We start from the raw sequence: 18,805 nt of genomic DNA, 5'->3' as shown, positions 1-18,805 counted from the left end.
GGGAGTCAACTAGCTTACAAAAGTGTGATACGCTCTGCCTGCAAGAACATAGAGAGAGAAGCCAAAAGCCCCAACCCTCTTGAGCAAAGAAACTAAACCCGTCAGTAGGGTTTAGAGAGACTACTATAAACAGGAGTTAGAGTTGTGACTAGTCGACAGTAGCTACCCCATGACTAGAGATTTCAACATGCACACGAAGTGCCGAAGCCAGTCTGCCTATACTGGCCCAAACTCAAACATGAATAGATGGACAATATCAAAGTTATAGACAATGATATCTTAGAGACTTAATTATCAATGAGTATATCTTAGATTAGAACACAAAAGTATTCCAAGTAAGTTATCATCCGATAAACTAGTATTATAGTATAGGAACCACCAAGATCATCATAATTGGTAAACATAGGAATCACCATCCAACAAAATTCAATAGCAAGTATGTCATCAAGGAAATGCAATGATGAAACTTAACTATCGAAGTTAGCAGATAGTAAGCCAACAACTTACTAAAGATAACTCAAAGAACACAAAGTATCTTTGACTGACAAGCAAAATGCTCGCGAATGTATTACCTAAAGGAAATAACATTCCAACCTATCAGAACTAACTCGAGTAATAATCAACAAAACAGAATGAATGTGGTAATACCAACAAACATTCATTCATATCAACTATCGCACTAGCTAATCTTTATAGATCTCGGTCAATAATACCAAGGAACTAGAGTTGCTCAAGCAAGTGTCAGCAACATCCTACCGATGTTTCAAACCCAAGAGACGAATCCAGAACAAACCACAAAGAACATGTGGTATTGCGAAAAGCCATAAGCCATCAAAGAGAACAACCAACTATCATGAAAGATCGTCAATCATCCCATCAATGCAGTGATGTATAATCATCGTCGAAGAAAGAATCTACCATCCCGAAGAATAGCAAATAATTCCAGACCAACAATAATCAGCAAAACCTTTTGATAAGGATAATCAACTATCTTAGATGATAGTCAATCATCACTAATGATTGCTAGATGCAAAAGCCAACTTCAACTCTGAAGCTAATGAGCCAAAATGCCTTTCCCTAACAACTTCTAACAAATGGAACAATAAGTATAAAACTCAAAGAACCACAAGTTTGAAGAAGTCTATAGCCAAGTCTTGCCTAATAATGATCACGAATCTCGCATGAACTAATGTCAATACTAAAGAGAAATCATGGTACAACCCACAATATCCTCTTCAACACTTCCATAAGCGAAATTTCATAATGCAAAGCTAATGAAGAGCAGATTTGCATCAATCCAAAAACCAAGCATAATGAAACTATGCTCAACAAGTGACCATTAAACGATCCTCCATGAATCCATCTATAACAAGACGTAACTCACTTCATAACAAGCACAAGAAGAATTTATCATAATCGATATATTTCAACTAAAATCCCATAAGGATTTCAATATTCCAATATCGATCACTAACTCTCCCACTTGTAGAGTTAGCATAGTCCATGACTAAATCACTTTTCAAGGAAAAACTCAAAGCTCAACCCCTACTAAATAATCTCATCTAGAACACACTAACTCAAACTTGCCACTCGGTTCGTTTGAACGTCATTACAGTTGCTAACTAGCAAACGCACGAATATCAATAATACAAAGCTACAACCAAATCATCGACACTATCTTCATTGAAACCAATAAGACTCAATATCAATCTTATAGAAAGACATTTCATCTCACTCGAATCTCAACATCAACAATGTCAACGACAAGGCATCACTTCAATGCCATCAACACTAGAACAAAGCTAAAAGAAAGCATGAGTGTATCACCACTCAAAGCTCTCTAGCAACCAAGCTAACCAAGGTCGAAGATACTTTAGATAGTATCCGAGACCAATCCTTTAGCAAAACTCAGTTATAGATAACACTTCCTCAAGGAGTGAATCACCACGTCCAAGACTCAATGAAATCTAACACTATGAACTAAACACAACTAAATGATATTAACAAAGGTAGAGTCGATATGCCAACATGGAAAACCCATATAAGTGTAATGACACGATCCTCCGCAACCCCATCCGGTAAAGCAAGCCCATCACTGCTAAATCATCATTGAGTGAAGCAAGTGTCAAAAGCCCTTGACAAAGTCTACAAGCAATCACTAGTTGCAAAGCAACCAACAATCACTTGTCTTGCCTTTCACAAGACCCAAACACTAACTCATGCTATTGAGTTACACACTTGTCCAACATAAACGTAATACCCCAGGTACGAGATAAAGGTTTATGGACAAGCACGAACTAAATGACCACTTGAATCCAACTCAATCGCGATAAGCTCACTAATGCATTTAGCCACTAGCTCTGAGCATGCTTTAAAGAGGCTAACTATGCATGATCATCACTCAGTCGAAACTAAAGTGAAAACCATGAGATGGACTCATATCGGTACACAACCTCCACTTGGACAAAGCTATAGTATGGGTACCAACATTTTAACTACAAACAACTAAGTTGGACATCACCATCGTCAGCCAAGGCGCAGGGCCACCAAGACCAAGTCAAGATCAGTGAGAGCTCACTACTCTCATAGAATCTTACGAAATGCAAGGTGCAGCCTGCCACCAAACATAACGCTACCGAAGAAAGGCACAAGGGTCACCTTTCTTAGAAAAGCGCAACAGCCACTTTTCTACACCAACTTCAGACTCTATCCAACTCAATTGCCTTAGCCCCAAAAGTCAGCATCCCTTTCGGGTCGCATCATACAAACTATCTACTAAGATCTAAGCTAACCGAAGTCAACTCTAACCCTTTCACTAGTTTCTAGCTTACGAAAACGGAATGGTTTTCGAGCAAAGTGATAACAGATCAGCCATTGGAAAAGTTTAAGAAAATTTGTGGAAAATTTTCCATCCTAGAGAAAGAATGACTCTTAGTCTAGAAATACAAACTTCCAAAACTCAACCAACTCCCTCCTACTAACAACTTCACATAAGTTCACTTCAATACAAATTCTTAAGACCCATAGTATGCTAAGCATCGAACATCTTTGCCCATACTTCCAATATCCAACACCGACATCCGTAAAATGCAAAGTGAACATCCAAGGCTTGATCACGAAGACCACATCTTCAGATTTTCACATTGCACTAACACTCTTCTTCAACCACTTTCAAGATCCAATGTGAAGCCAAAACACTAACAAGAAAAATGATATGGAAAATCAAGCTCTAAAGAAAATTCCTCATCACTTGAAGAACAATGCCACTTCCATTAACACAAGTGCTAGCGATGTCAATGCTTCAATGACACACTTTCTCCATCCAATAATCTACTCCAAGTGCTAACAGATCAACCGACGAGCCATAGCAAGCGAATACTTTAACCTTTTTTTTTTTTTTTTTTTTCCAACACCTAATGGGCAAACCCTCAAGGAGCAAGGAACCAACTTAAGCTTAGCATAACGGATCACCATTGAGAATCCAGTCAAAGCTACTACAATGCTACTTCGTGCAAGTAGATTAGCTTCACCATCAACCACTTTGGGGTTGATCATCGTTTGACCAAGTAACTTCGTAAACACATTGCTCATTATCACATGGATATGATATAAAATCACAATGACTTGATCATCAATTAAGCAACACCACGAGCAATGCCAATGTCATTACTTCAAAGGTTTATGTGAATATCAAGTGCCAACTCAATTCGACAAAATGCAACATAAATGCCACACTCCACCGATAGAGACTTACAACACTGAACACCATTAACTTTTGTTCACAACATGGACAAGCTCATGCCACTCTCTATCCGACCAAACTCAACACTAATCCAACACCAAGCTACTCAAGGAGCAATAGCAAGGTTCCCCAAAAAAGAATTGAGCATTGCAACCCAAGTCTTCCAATAGCAAGCCTAGACAAAATGGTATAGCGCTTCACCGCTATCCATCCCACAACTCACCATTTGTAAGACCATCATCTCCAACATGCATCAAAATAGGGACTCTTGATTGCATAGTGTGACCACGAGCAATAAGTCACACCTCATTGCAAATCATCTCTCCAAGAAGAGAAGATGATTTACGTGTTTGATCCTTCATCCCTGATGACTCTCTTTTCGGTCTCATCTTTGACTACACCTCAAGCTTGCTTTCACATTGCCTTCAGTCCAATCCAAGAAAAGTTTATGAGAGAGCACGGCAATGACTACTTAAATCAATAGACAAATCCCTACAGTCTTGGTTGATCCACTTGTAATCATGCCTAAGAAGGATCCATTAGTGCCATGTTAAATAGCTACGGACCAGCCTATTTGCCACTCATAGCAAACCCAGGGAAAGGTTTACTTTCACCCATGGTACATGGAACAACTCATGGAACCACCGATAGGTTAACATTAATCCTGCCAACTCAAAGTGTAACCTTGAGTTGCTAATGTGCCTCACTCACAAGCCCAAGCGCAAACTCGTGCAAATTGGAACAACTTAATCCCTCTGGTGAGCCCAAGAGCAAACTCACATTATCACGGTACAAAAAGGTAACAAAATCCATACCCAAGGAACGATTGCGAAGCCTTTGCAGCAAAATGTGTACCCACTCGGATCATCGTTTTCATCTTTGCATATGCAACAAGATTAGTTGCCCAATCTCATTGAATAGTACTCGCTGAGACTCATGCCCTCTGATACCAAATGTAGCGCACGTGGTTTTGACCCTTTATCCTATGGTGATTTAACATAGGATAACACCACGAAGCAGAACCTAAACCCTCTTTGTGCCACATGACAGATGCCATGTGTCCAAAGAAATGTGGTGTGGAACTTGAGGTTCAAGGCCTTGGGCCACTGAACGAAGGAACGGTGCCAAACTCCCAAGTATGAAGCCAAGGAGTGACGGAACCGAACAACAGAGAAACTCCTGAGCATACAGCCCAAAGAGTGAAGGGACAGGAGCCCGGAGCGACTTGGAACAGTCCTGGAGCAACCAGCATCCCAATGCCAGGACCAGCACGCAAAATGGAGCCAAACGGAGTCTGGCGTTATTTCAGCATACCGGTGGCTTAACGTGAGGATATGAGTACTCCACCAGCTAGCATGGAATGGAACTTGGGCTTAGACCCAAGCCGGACGCAGAACAAGGACAGGCACGCAAGCGGGAGCTAGACTATGCCTCAGGTTGGTCGGCCATGGCTGACCTACCCACTATCCCTACTATACATTTGGAACCCCCCGCAGCCCCCCCCCCCCCCTTTGAGGAACACATGCTTTGGGCTTTCACCTCCCTTAGTATCAGGAGTTAATCTCTAGGACAAACTCGAAACTTACTAAATATGAAATAATGCTAGATTGCGAATTTGGACACGGGATGAACACCATTGTGTTCGGATTAACCTCTACATTCCATAGATATGCTAAATGAGCAAATCTGGACACTTTCCATAAATAGAATTTAGGACCAAAATGAGACTAACACAAAGGGCATGATAGCGAGGGTGTTTGGCAGACACGGTAAGCTATCATCCAGCAATATTGAGGGATCAATCTCAATATGCGAGGGTTCTTGTCAAGCCAGTGCAAGACAGAGCAAAAGAGAACTAAGAGCTAAGCTGAGTATGCTCAGCTAGAAACACATAGGAGTTCCTACCTTATGTCCATCTGGCTAAGTACAGGTGTTAAGCCCAGTTTACTAACACTTGAACATGATAAAGGGAACCAACAATACTGACCTCCTGCCATCATGGCAGTAAGGTAAGAGTGTCCGTAAGGACTGGCTGACAGGTAACTTTCGATACCCAAAGTCACATTCGTGACATCCAAGACCAATGTCAGAAGCATCCACGCGCAAAATAAAAGGTCGAGTGTAGTCAGGATATGCCAAAACTAGAGGAGTTGTCAATAGCTCTTTGAGATCCCCAAACGCCCACTCACAATCCAGAGACCAAATGAAAGATGATGTTGATGATTTCAACAACGCTTGCAACGGTGCAGTGCGATCAGAAAGATATTCACAAAACGACCGAGATATTGCACCTTGCTCAAGAAGCGCTGCACATCATTCACACACTTCGGAGTAGGGAACTTTAGAACAGCCACAAGTTTGTCAGGATTAACTTGCAAACCCTCATGAGAAATACGGTACCCAAGATAAGTTGTATCCTTGGACCCAAACACGCACTTTGACCGCTTCAACTTTAAACCAACGTCGCGTAGCCAATCCAACATTTTACAAATATCACGAACGTGCTCCTCCCACGTCCCCTTCGAGCGGATCAAGACATCATCAATGAAGTCAACAGTCACCTCCGACATATCACAAAAAACCTCATCCATCATCCGTTGGAAAGTTGCTGGAGCATTGTTCAAACCAAACAACATTACCAAGAACTTGTACAAACTAAATGGTGTACAAAAAGTAGTCTTAGGAATATCTTCTTCAGCCATTGGTACTTGCCAGTACCCAAAAGCAAGATCTAGCTTGGTGAACCAACAACTTCGCCCCAGACGATCCAAGAGATCAATAGTGTGAGGAAGAAGGTACACATCTGGGATTGTCACTTCGTTTAACGGACAATAATCAATGCAGAAATGATGAGGTTCACATGCCCAAGGACTCCACGACTTCTGAATAAACCCTTCTTCAACATCTCCTTAACATTTGTACGTAAAATCTTGATTTCCTTGGGTGACCGACACTGAACGGGAAACTTGATTGGACGACCATCCCCAGTTGGAATTGGATGACGTGTGGCAATCTTGGCCCCAGATGATAGGTTAAATTCAAAGAGATCAGAATACTTCTTCATGAGCCGGTCCATCGCTGCAACACAAAGATCGTTAGAGGGATCAAAAAAGGAAAGAGCAAAACAAGATGGAAACATAGGAGGAAATAGTGGGGGAACAAAAGTAATGGAAGCAAAGGTAAAAGTAAAGGGACAAAGAGGTACAGAAGTGAGAGGAATGAATGAAACATAAGGAAGTATGAGATAAGGAGGAGAAGCTTCAAAATCACACTTGGCATGATTGCGTTACAACCAATCCATATCAAGAATGAGGTCAAAAACTTGACTAGGCACCATCCGCAATGACTGCAACTCAAGCTCGAGATTGCCCACACACACAACCAGGTCCGCCTCATCCCGTGCACATGCATATGTACGGCCATTGCCATAAAGAATGAAAACTGGTTCTGCCGCACGCTGCAAGTGTAAACGGCAACATGTGGCAACAGGTCGAGCAATAAAAGATAAACTCAAACCTGTATCAACCAACACGGAGAGAATAATAGAAGACTTCTTGTTATAAAAACGAGCTTGGAAAGTAAACACTGGATGAACTAGTGCTGAGTGAACCCCTTGATGATACTCCTGAAAGAAAGATGGAGGGTTCACTGACTTATTCGCGCAAAGTCCCTCCATTACTCGCGTGACTCCTTGTTTCCCGAATGTATCTCGGTGTCCAAACCATCCACTACAGCAACACCAACTAGACATTGCTAACGTCAAGGTCTCCACCCAGGAAATGGAAGTCGCCAATCCGGAAACCGCTGACAACGCTGATAAGTATGACCAACTTCATCACACGCCCAGCAGTGAACATCACACATGACCACGTCCTCGAATTTGTCCTTGGACTCAAGCAGCAATAGTGTCAACCTCTATTGGAACAAGACCATCACCCAAAGGAAGTGGAGCTGAAGGATATGTAGCGAGAAGTGGAAGAGGTGACATCTCATAACGTTGTGTCAAGCGAAGAGCATCGTCAGGGGTGGTAGAAGCAAGTGCATGGACAAGTCTAACCAGATCTTGACGAAGTGCTAACCACAACATTCCTAGCTTGATCCGCTCCGACATATTTGGCTCCGCACGAAGCAAAAGACTTCAGAAACGAACGCCAAATTGCATCACCGACTCAGATGGCCCTTGGCAAAGACAATACAATTGTTGGAAGGCATCATCACAGTCGTCGGCATGTCCGAACGCGTGTTTGAAGACGGAGAACACTCTAATCCCCACGAATGGCTGCGCTCAAACCATTGTACCACTGCAATGCCGTCCCTTTGAGACACGTGCGAAATTCACGCAAACGGTGAGCATCATCCCAAGAATGATATGTGGCAATCACCATGAAGTGATCAAACCAATGGTACACATCATCCCCAGGACACCAGCAAAAGAACTCCAACCAAACGCGAGGATTGGCACCAAAAGCAGGAGTTGTACCACGTTGAATGCCGCCATCAACTGAGTTTGGTTGTTCAATTGCAAGTGCATAGCATCAAGCAATTGTACCAACTGCTGCTCTAGAGTCAAAGGAAGAAATTGCTAATCTGCCATGAAGATAAATGAAAAAGAAAAAGCAAAAGAAGAGTAGAAGGAAATAGTAGATCTAGACAATGCAAAAAGCTAGATCTAAACCAAAATCCTAAAAAAAAAAGAGCAAAAAGAAGGAAATGGAAAAAGTTAAATCTAGACGATGCAAAAAGTTAGATCTAAACCAAAATCCCAAATCCAAGCACTTTTCAGGGACAATCAAAGGTGCCCCTCGCCTTCACCAATGTGAGTGCATGGAATATAGAAAGAGAATACAAAAATGTGCATATTAATTAACCCAAAAACCCTAGTTTATATATAGGAGTGAATGGTCCGGATTGAACTAATTTGACGGCTACCAAAATCCCACTACGCTAATATTAGTATATATCGTAACTATACATTTGGCCCTCACATCACCAAAATATCCTTTATCTTTATGAAAAAATTTAAAGTTAAGATATTTGAGGATTTTGCTGTAAACCATATTAACTACTTGGATCTTACTTTACTTCATATCAACTCAAAATTCCAATTACATAATAAATTTAGTTGTGATTTTGGATTGCTAACTTCTACATTATTTGACCAGCAACTTCTTGAAATAAAAATCCAAGATTTCTTACAAGAGAAAATTCATACTAATATAGATTAATTCAATTGTATGCAATATCAAATGTCTGACATAATCATGCATAATATTACCTCAAATCAAACAGTTCTTTATTGATGGCTTGGAGAAAAAAAAATGTCATTTATATGGTATGAACTAGCAGCCCTCCACGGTATCTGCTTGATCGCTCTCCACATGCCTCCCACTGCTGATATACTTGTCCAGCTTCTCAAAGATCTTGTGACTCGCAATCTTTGCCCGCCAAAACTTACTCCCCGGAAAGTTGATTCGTAGCTGTGTAAAAACTCCTCAAATGGAGCCAAGAGCTGTTTTTCCTCCTCCTCGTCTTGAATGCTCAAGAACAAGTTAAACACCACTGAGAACATTAAGCCTTCTTCACAAGAAGTAAGCACGAACTTCCGATCCATCCAAAACTCCCATGGCCTGTTTGCTTTCATACAAGAGATGGAGGGTTTCTCCCACGAATGGGAGCGGAATCGAAGTTTGTATGAGAGAAGAAATGCCGCCCTCCTGGAATCTTTCTTTGACCGTAGTACCAAACACTTCGGGTTCTTGAAAGTGAATTATTCTTTGATTCGACAAATTATTTCTTTAAACCATTTTCTTTTATATTTTCGTTTGAAAAATTCCCAGTCTTTCGAAAACGTTTGTTCTTTGATCTTTTTCTCCGGCAACTTCATTATCACATTTGGAATATTGACAGTGTCCAAAGCACTCGGCATTGTTCCTGATCTTTTCCCTGGAACTTCTGTCAGCGTGATCTTTTCCCTGGAACTTCATCCTTCATTATAACCTTTGTCCAAAGCACTGTCAACTTCGTGCCAACGATTTCCTATAACTCCTCATCGCCAAGTTGATCGATCGAAGAATCACACCAGCTTTGCGACGACAAGCGTGAGATTATCACTCGTTCCAGCCACGAGTGCCTTAGTAATCACTCTGGAAGCAATTCCACTTTCCTCTCCATTCCTGAGCAGTTCTATAACGGTCTCGCAAACGCCCTGGAACCTCAACTTTTCGAAAACCCCATCCGATCCAACCAAGAGATAGAGTGGCGATGGCCTCTGCCTCTGGAGATGATAGACCGTGAACTCCGGCACCGCGCTCATCCCAAACTTCTTGAGATCCCGATCGCCAATCGCCCTGGACACCTCGAATTCCCCAAACAGCCTCCCATTGCTGTGGATGACTCCACCCGCCGCCTCGATCCTCTTCCTCTCGTCCTCCCAGTACGGCTGATGATCCCGGGTCAGCCGTACGCAATCTCCTGCCTCCACGCCACAGATTATCGCTCGAGAATCGCCCAGATTCATCACGACCACGGTCTCGCCACTGATCGCTGCGATGCACGCTGTCGATCCGGCCACGAATCCACCCCTCTCCGATTCATTGAGGAGCTCTGCCTCGATGTCCGCGATCGCGGCGGATAGCGCGCCCGTGAGCAGCGTTTCGATCGAATCGCCGCTCCCCTGCAAGCGGAGATGGTGGTGAAATCTTTGGTAGAACCAAGCGGCCGCGAAGTCACTTGCCTGTGATCCGCGATGGCCGTCGAAGATTGCGAAGATTCCTACCTTTCCAGGTATCGCCAGGCACCTGTCCTCCTGGTATGGCCTCTGCCCCTTGTGGCTCACTGCCTCCCACATTGAAGAACCCTAATTTTTTTCCTATGTTCTTCCTTTTTATAGAAGTTTCTTTGGGCCGCAAAGCGATCAATCCAACCAGCTTCTCGCTGTTTTCTCCTTGTCTTCCAGGATGGCTGGTACCCGCGGATTGCCGCGTCGTGGATCTGGATCGAGCTTTTGATCCCGCGCTCCTCCATCGCCCTCTTGATCCTGGCGAGACATGTTAAAGGATTTAATCTTTGTAACAAATAATAGTTGTAAAAAACTTTTACAGTAGTATATATTTTTATTTTTTCCTTTCTTGTTAATATTGTTTGTAATACTTTTAAATATTTTATTCTATGTAAACAAGAAACCTTAAACTTTTAAAGAAAATAACATGAAATCTTGCCAAGCTAACAGTACAAGATTCCTGATCATTCTATTCATTGGGTGGGAATTGAATTTGTGTATGAAGATTTTTTCGGTAACAAGAAGGCAAAAAAGATAAATTATGTTTCTTGAGATGCAAAATTAAATTCTAACCGTCTTTTAACTGCCTGCATCAAATCAACAAATACATACAATAGAAAAATCCTTACTTGGCCCATCGAACTCTTCCGGATCTAGATGAGATCATAGTTAATTGCCTCTGGAATCGCCTCTGATGTCTCCTCCCTACAAAAAATAAATACATTCAGCAACTAAGAAGAAGAAACAGAAAGCTTACTTCCCAACTCGGTCTCCTATACATCGATGGTCGCTCCTCATCTGGCATTAAAAGATACTTCCGATTCTTCATTTTCTCCTCGTGTTTCTTGTGTGCGGCAGCCCGTTGTTCATCGGAGAGGTATGCTGGGAACTTTAATTCCACAGGTATGTCTTCATGTCGAGGAACGTAAAGACGAGCACCCTCGAAGATAAAAAGAATCAAGTAATCACAAAAATTTAAGAGTTTGACTTACAGAACGTTTGTACCAGAAACGCTCCACCGGATATTTTCCATAATCTCTGTCCATCCGCTTCACTACCGTGTAAGGATAAGTAGTTTTAACTTCCACCAGCCCAGCTACAAAAAGAGTGAAAAGAGTGAGGGAAAAAGTAAGGGAATCATCAAAATCAAACTTACGAAGTAGCATGGCTTCCGGCTGACTCCTTGTGATCCGTCTCTCACCCGGCTGAATCTGGATCGACCGTCTCTTTCCGCAGGTTCTGAGAAATAAAAGCAAGGCTAGATTTGAAAGAAAGAAATTCGGCTTACCGTGGTGGTGTGACGGCCTCTTTTGGAGCCTCCCCCCTCTCGTCCATTGAATCTACCGTCTAGTTTGGTCCCCAAAACAAAGAGGCTAGATCTAAAACAGAGGAAAGAGTCCCTTGAAGAGTCGCTCTCGTAGTCAAGCCTTCTCTGAGAAATGAAAAAGAAAAGGTTAGAAAAACTGAATTTGGCTCACCGAAGTGTAACGTCTGCTGGCGGCTCCTCCTCCTAGTCGAGCGTTCTCTGGATAAAAAGGAAAAGGAGGTGTCACGCCTTCTGGCAGCTGAAGGAAATTTCACGCCATCTGATCCATCTTCAAAGAAAAAGGAAAAAGAAGAAATCTTGGCTCACGTCGCCTCTCGCCCTCCCATCTTCGAACTTAAGATTGTAAGCGAAAAACCCGAAACCCGTCGGGCCAAATGCGCGGGATAAGTGAGTGATACGAATATGCTGGCATAGCATATTCTCCAGAGCTCTCAAGGCGGTGTGTTCATCCTTATCTGGGCGAGAGATATTTGGAGGAAGACGGGAGGGATGTGCTTCTGCTGGTGCATCGAGGAAGATTAAGCCCAAGAAGAAGAGGGGAGCGCTGGAGCGAGACCAGAAGAAACGCGCGATGATATTGTGAAGGAGAGCTGGAGGTAGCGCCCGCGTTGTGTCGCTCGCATGGAGAAAAGAAGCAGTCCTGACTTGGAGAGAAGAACAGCCCAAGAAGAATAGACAATCACCAAAGGGGAAAAGAAGAACAAGTCCCACGATTCAGATGATTCCTCTACAAAGAACTGGTTAAAGATCAAACCAGGGTGACATTCACTGTGGCCAGTCGAACCCGAAACTCATTTACAAGGCCTCTTTATATTGCGCTCCTGATAAAAGGGTTGCTCTTCGTGGTCTTGGAGCCCGTCATGCTCAGTCGAGAGGAACGCCACCAAAAGCCGAGTAGATCTTCTCGTGCACGTCATTGCTAAACCTGTCAAAGCTCGCTTCAAAGAACTGGTTGCTCTTCTTGCGGTGCTGATCCAGCCAGCTCCATTCTCAGGGGCTAGTTTCCGACTCACAGCCAAGATTGTTGCCACTCTACAAAAGAATTTACTGTGTCACAAGAGACAAAGCTTACTTCAGTTTGGTTTTGCTCGAACTTGCACTCCATGCTTCTAGCCGAGGCATCCCATCCCTCCTAAAAGCTTTGGGACACGATGAAAAGGACGGACATCTTGCTGATATGGTGCTGTTGGGCCGGCAGGCCTTTGTCGGAGGCACGATGTGTACGAGCAACTGTAACAAGTGCTTGCATTGTAAGGGCAGCTTGTTTACGAACAAGATGGAGCTTGTAACCTGACTACAGCCTTGAGAACTCGCAGCGCTCTTCTAGCCTGAAATATCCAGATGATACGACCATCACTAGAGACCAAAATTATCCGGCACTTTGCATTACCAATTCGCTTCCTGCTCCATGGCAAAAGGAAACGATACCTTACCTTGAAACGACTAGAAAAACACCAAAGACAGCCCAAAATTTGACCAAATGTGTACTTCAAAAATGCAAACAACTTGCCAAACTAATAAGCTTGCATCACCAAGATCGCAACCTTTCATACAATAAACAATCTATGGAACAAATACCTGCACTAGGACTGGCTGGGATAATCGCTCAGCTGCATACACACATGTCAAAACCCTCTAAGCAGTTTCCTGTGACACCTCACCTCACCTCAAGGATGGCTCTTAAAACCAAAACTTTGAGAGAGTGGGTGCTCTCTATGTTACTCACGGCCAACCGATGACCCTAAAGATTCTCCTGGAAATGGAAGCACCTCGTCCTCTATCAAGTGATGATCAGCATAGCTAGCATTTATGCTACATCGCTCGAAAGAACCCAGGACTAACCTCTCCAAGATTTGCCCTCTCGACGACAACTTTTCTTGGATCTATAGAAACGAATCATCAACCAAGAGAAGAAAGCGTGGAGAGTGAGACCTACGTGACGAGTTTTCAACTCGGTGGAATCATGATCTTGATGTTGAAAATCACCCTCCAAATTTGTGCTCGAATGCCGTCGCTTCTTGGAGCTGGAAACCAAAAAACGAAGAAGGAAATCTAAGGCCGCTCTTGTTGTCATCGCTAAGGATTCTGCGGCGCCATTGACTGTCGCTTGCCATCAAGTGGCTGCTTCGGTCTTGTTCATCTCTGGCAGCGGCGTCTTGATCGTTGCAACTGCAACGAAGAGCTCCGATCTACTCATTGGATTCAATCCATTGCCCTCCTCATTCGTACAAGTGTGCGTCCACGACCTAGGTTTTATGGATTATTTCACTGGACAATTCAGTGAAATGATGGTTGGTCGTTGCGCAGCGAAACATCGAGGAAGAGTCAGCAAAACCGGGAAAAGAGATAGCTGCTCGCTACTCCGCCGAATTGGAACATAAATCTCGCGAATTTGGCAATTTGAAGAGGAATACAATCAGGTGAGAGATATTAAAAAGGCGAGAGCAATGCCAGACAACAATGGAGTTTCAAGGACTCCTTACGGCATATGCCCAATATGGGCATTTTCTGACAGCAAAGCTATTCTTTGACTCGATGCCTACTAGAATGATCCGCGGAGAGGGCATCTCCAGGAATTATGAAAGAATACGACATTGTGGGAATTGTATGTTTCATGTCTACACCATGCTGGAGCGAAACGAGATCTCTTGGACGATCATGACCGTCGGCGGAATGGAATGTGGTGGTGTCATGGACGGCCATGATCGCTGGATACGCCACATGGCCGAGGCAACGAGCGCTGTTCGATGCTATTCCGGAACGCAACGTCATCTCGTGGAACGCGTTCATCGACGGCTGGATCAACGCGGGGAATCTAGAGGACGCTGCCAACGAATGCCAAGCTGGGAAATGGCCAATGGCGACAATGATCCATCTAAGCTCAATCCGCCGTATCGTCCTTCCACTCTGGTATGAGCAAGCACAGTTTGATGATCTCTTGATGATCTCAGCCTACGTTGCTTCCGGAGATCTTGGAGCCGCGAGCGAACAGCCCGAGCTGGCCGCAAGAGAACGCTCACAAACGCTGAATGGTCGGGATCAAACATCATCGTCGTGAACGAGCCCTGGAGGATCACGTCCAGAGCGACGAGGTTCTTCTCGCGCATTCTATCCAGTGGAATTATTTTCGAAACATGGTCGACGATCATCAAGTCCAAGCACTGGGAGCGCACTACTGCGGTTAGCTAGCCAAGGTCGAGGATCTCATCTCCAGCATGCCTTAAAGTCCCAGATCGCGTTTCTCGCTCCCTGTCGGCTCCAAGAAGATCCACAACGAGCAACAGGCGCTGCTCGCAGCTCGACAGCACCATCTCGTCACCGTATGCTCTCCTCTCCAGCACCTACGTCGCGTAGTCGTGACAAGATGATCGACTAGACTGAACCAAGTTATAGATCGAGACGTAGCGATCAGCTGATGAAGAGAGCCCAAGAACACGTCGAGCAGCGCTAACTGCTAGATGGTGGTGAGATCTTGATCTCAGGTGCTGGAGCAAGCATCCCCAAGCAACGGCATCCGGGACAAACGGCATCGTCTCGAGAAGTTCGTGAGCTTCTTCTGCTCGTCCCGATTTCCCCAGCATGTCTATCATGAAGCAATAGTGCCTGCTCGTCGGAAGCATCGTGTAGCTCTCGGTAATCGAGACGAAGTATCTCCATCCCTGGGCGAGCAAGCCCAAATGCGAGCAAGCTGCTAGCGCTCCCATGAAGCTTACTTCATCCGGGATCGTTCCTTCGATTTGCATCACTCCAAAGAGCTCAATCGCGTCTCTGGATTCTCCGTGCGCGGCAAGTGCCACGAGCATCGAGTTCCAGGCCACCACATCGAGCTCCGGCATGCGCAGAAAGAACTTCCATGAGTATCCACAAGCTCCCAGTAAAATCGTCCAAGAGAGAACGTCGCGCTGGATCATCCCTTCAAACATCTCTCGTGCTTCCTCCTTTCTCGAGGCGAGGATGAAAGCTTGAAGCATTGAGTTGGAGCTGGCTAGATTATGCTCGGGCACTGCGTCGAAGATCTCCTTGGCTTGCTCGAGATTTCCCCTGTGAGCATACGCCGCTAGAAGGCAGCCCCACGAAACCAAGCTGTGTCGAGCCATTCTCTCAAACAGCTCCCTCGATTCCTTCAAGAGCCCCATCTCCGAGCAAGCTCCCAGCATGGCATTCCAAGCAACGATGCTTCGCTTTGGCATTGTGCTGAAGATATCCCTGGCCTTGTGGATTTGCCCGGTCTGGGCATACGCAGTGATCATCATGGTGTAGGAGGCCTCGTCGTGATCGGGCATCAAATACCGGAAGAATGCCACTGCTTCTTCGATCCTGTGATGGAGAACGTACCCTTGGAGCATCGAATTCCATGCTGCTGTGTCCCTCGCCGGCATTAAGTCGAAGAGCTCCCTCGCAAGTGCCAGATTGCCGGCTTGAGCATACGCCTGGATCAAAATCGTCCATGCTATGGCATTGTGCTCCGCCATCACCAAGTCGAAGACCCTCCGCGCGTCGGCCACAAACCCTGCTTGTGCTAGAGCATGAACAACCGCGCTCCAAGAGACGACATTCCATTCCGGAATCCCGTGCCAGAAGAGATCCATCGCGGCCGTCAGATGCCCATTCCTTGTATATCCATCGATCATCACCGTCCACGTGGCGAGAGACCGGAATTTCATGCTATGCAAGAACAGAGCCCTCGCTTCTTCTGGATTACCGGTTTGAAGCGTTTGCTGGAGCATGAAATTCCAGGCGGCAATGGAATTCTTCTCCGGCATGGCATCGAAAATCTCTTTGGCTTGATCCCAATACCCGTTTTGGGCATAGGCCTGGATCATCGCGTTCCATGTCACGGCATTCTTCCGAGGCATCGATTGGAAGACCTCTCGCGCCTCTCGCAACGCGCCGCTCTTCCCCAATCCAGTGATCATCGTCGTCCAGGACACCACATTCTTGATGGGCATAGAATCGAAGAGCTTTCTCGCGTCGGCGGTTTGGCCGTGCTGGGCATACGCCGTGATCATCGAGTTCCACGAAATCACGCTCTTTCCTTGCATCGAATCGAAGATCTGGCGAGCGGACTGGATGTCGCCATTCTGCGCGTATGCCGAGAGGAGGATGTCGCGAGAGAATTGATTGGGCTGCTTGATCTGATCGAAAACTAGGCGAGCTTCGGACAATCTCCCACACGTCCCATACATTTGGACGAGGAGATTGGCAAGAAAAGTGTTATCACGATGCTTGCTGTGGCGGATCCGGGAGTGGAGCTCTAGTCCCTGTGAAAAGTCTCTGCAAGATCGGACGAGAGCTGCAAGCTCGTTTTGTTCCTGCCACGACGCTGCTCGCTCATCGAGCGTGCAAGCTAAGTTCATGGTGTCAAAAGGAGTCTTTCCAGTGTTGATTACCTGAAAAATATTAGTCTGTGAATGGATTGGGATCAAAGGAATGTGACTAGCTTTCTTGCAAGTTCTTGGTGCCAGTCCGTTGTACTCAGTGAAAAGCTTGCCGAGAGCCTGAATCAGGTAATGTTCAAGAGCCCGAGCTCTTATTGCCCCTGCAACCATCTATAGAAGACATCCTTATCATCATCTATGATGATGATGATATACTGTTTACCCTCAATAGTAGTGAGCATTTCCAACTATTTGAATATTTGTAAAATAATAAATCACAATCACCTGAGATATTAAAAAAAACTATTTTACTTCTAGACTACTTTCATTCCGAGGTCAATTTCAAGCGGAACAAAGTGGAAGATCCTTGAGTTGTGGAAACACTATTGAACAAATGAATTATAATTATTAAAATATTCTAATATAAAGTGTATTCTACAAATATAATTAAGTTTCAATAATAGAAATATAAAACATATATTATCAGAATGTAATAAAAACAATTACTACTATATTATATCACTCTAGTGAAAAATAATTTGTAAATTTGTAAATACAAGTGACAAATCTAAATAGTATAAAAAAGGCAATAATAAATCAATTATATAAGTTTTATTTAATTATTATAAACCTGAATTTAAATAAATATTCTCAAAAGGATATTAATAATCTTTACTATATGAAAAATCTATCTTTTTAAACTCTTCAAGTTTTTTTTTTGTTATATGCACAATCAGCTATAAGATAGAAAACAAAAACACGATATTGAAACATTCTTTAAATAAAAAAGATATTAATATAAAAGAAGTTTTATTTTGCTATATTTTAAAGAAAATAACTATTAATTTTATAGTATTTTGTTGAATATATATTACTTTTAACAGTGTTTTAGGGGTATTTCTATGATTAAAAAATAAAAAATACATAAATATTTTTATTATTTAATTTTTATGAATATTTTTTTGCTGTGAAGAAGTTAATATTTTAATAATTATACTTTTCCATCTTAAAAATCTAGTCTGATTCATTAATATTAAATTCTTTAAACTTTTAAATATAGTAATCTATTTCTTTTATTAAACAATTCATACTATAAAGTGCAAGTGTACAGCTATAATGCCATATACTAATATTAGTGTAATAAGATTTTAGTAACTATTGAATTGGTTTCAATTTGGACCACTTGCTCTTGTATCTAAACTAGGGTTTCTGGGCTAATTGATATACATATTTTTTGTATTCCCTTTCCATATTTCATATACTCACATTGGTGGAAATGAGGGGCACCTTTTATTGTTCCTGAAAAGTGCTTGGATTTGGGATTTTAGTTTAAATTTAGTTTTTGCATCATTTAAATTTAGTTTTTTCCATTTCCTTTCTTTTGTTCTTTCCTTTTAGGATTTTATTTAGATTTAGCTTTTTTCATTGTTTAAATATCTTTTTCCTTTTAGTTTTTTTTTCTCATTTTTCTTTTTTTTCTCTTTCCTTTTCATTCATCTTCATGGCAGAGTAGTAGTCTCCTCCTCTTTTGACTCTGGAGCAGCAGTTGGTGCAATTGCTTGATGCTATGTGATTACAAT

At 43.3% G+C, this 18,805-nt stretch overlaps 4 protein-coding genes and 1 long non-coding RNA gene across 5 annotated transcripts; 1 reads left to right on the top strand and 4 right to left on the bottom strand.

Moving 5' to 3' along the window:
- Positions 1 to 9,761: 9,761 nt before the first annotated feature.
- On the bottom strand, positions 9,762 to 10,589 carry LOC9659520 (probable protein phosphatase 2C 8). The gene is made up of 2 exons (XM_002969246.2): positions 10,476 to 10,589; positions 9,762 to 10,415 (listed from the first exon to the last, which is right to left on the bottom strand). The coding sequence occupies exons 1-2, from the start codon at positions 10,587 to 10,589 to the stop codon at positions 9,816 to 9,818; spliced, it is 714 nt and encodes a 237-aa protein (XP_002969292.2). The 3' UTR covers positions 9,762 to 9,815.
- Positions 10,590 to 10,964: 375 nt separating this feature from the next.
- Positions 10,965 to 12,215, bottom strand: LOC9659519. Its single transcript, XM_002969245.2, has 5 exons — positions 11,809 to 12,215; positions 11,677 to 11,759; positions 11,513 to 11,616; positions 11,278 to 11,460; positions 10,965 to 11,225 (listed from the first exon to the last, which is right to left on the bottom strand). Exons 1-5 carry the CDS (start codon positions 11,853 to 11,855, stop codon positions 11,190 to 11,192), a joined length of 453 nt encoding a protein of 150 aa, XP_002969291.1. The 5' UTR covers positions 11,856 to 12,215; the 3' UTR covers positions 10,965 to 11,189.
- A 373-nt stretch (positions 12,216 to 12,588) lies between these two features.
- Positions 12,589 to 13,217, bottom strand: LOC112346161. The gene is made up of 2 exons (XR_002992321.1): positions 13,138 to 13,217; positions 12,589 to 13,077 (listed from the first exon to the last, which is right to left on the bottom strand). It is a non-coding gene; the product is annotated as an uncharacterized LOC112346161 (long non-coding RNA).
- Positions 13,218 to 13,355: 138 nt separating this feature from the next.
- On the top strand, positions 13,356 to 15,163 carry LOC112346198. Its single transcript, XM_024674550.1, has 2 exons — positions 13,356 to 14,757; positions 14,817 to 15,163. The coding sequence occupies exons 1-2, from the start codon at positions 14,308 to 14,310 to the stop codon at positions 14,874 to 14,876; spliced, it is 510 nt and encodes a 169-aa protein (XP_024530318.1). The 5' UTR covers positions 13,356 to 14,307; the 3' UTR covers positions 14,877 to 15,163.
- A 25-nt stretch (positions 15,164 to 15,188) lies between these two features.
- Positions 15,189 to 17,396, bottom strand: LOC112346172 (pentatricopeptide repeat-containing protein At4g02750-like). Its single transcript, XM_024674459.1, has one exon. It carries the CDS (start codon positions 17,394 to 17,396, stop codon positions 15,189 to 15,191), a length of 2,208 nt encoding a protein of 735 aa, XP_024530227.1.
- Positions 17,397 to 18,805: the final 1,409 nt, after the last annotated feature.

Source organism: Selaginella moellendorffii, unplaced genomic scaffold (genome assembly GCF_000143415.4).
Source record: "Selaginella moellendorffii unplaced genomic scaffold, v1.0 SELMOscaffold_12, whole genome shotgun sequence".
In the NCBI taxonomy this organism is placed as follows: domain Eukaryota; kingdom Viridiplantae; phylum Streptophyta; class Lycopodiopsida; order Selaginellales; family Selaginellaceae; genus Selaginella; species Selaginella moellendorffii.
The sequence above is the reverse complement of the archived record's forward strand: the minus strand, read 5'-3'. Positions and strand labels throughout refer to the sequence as shown.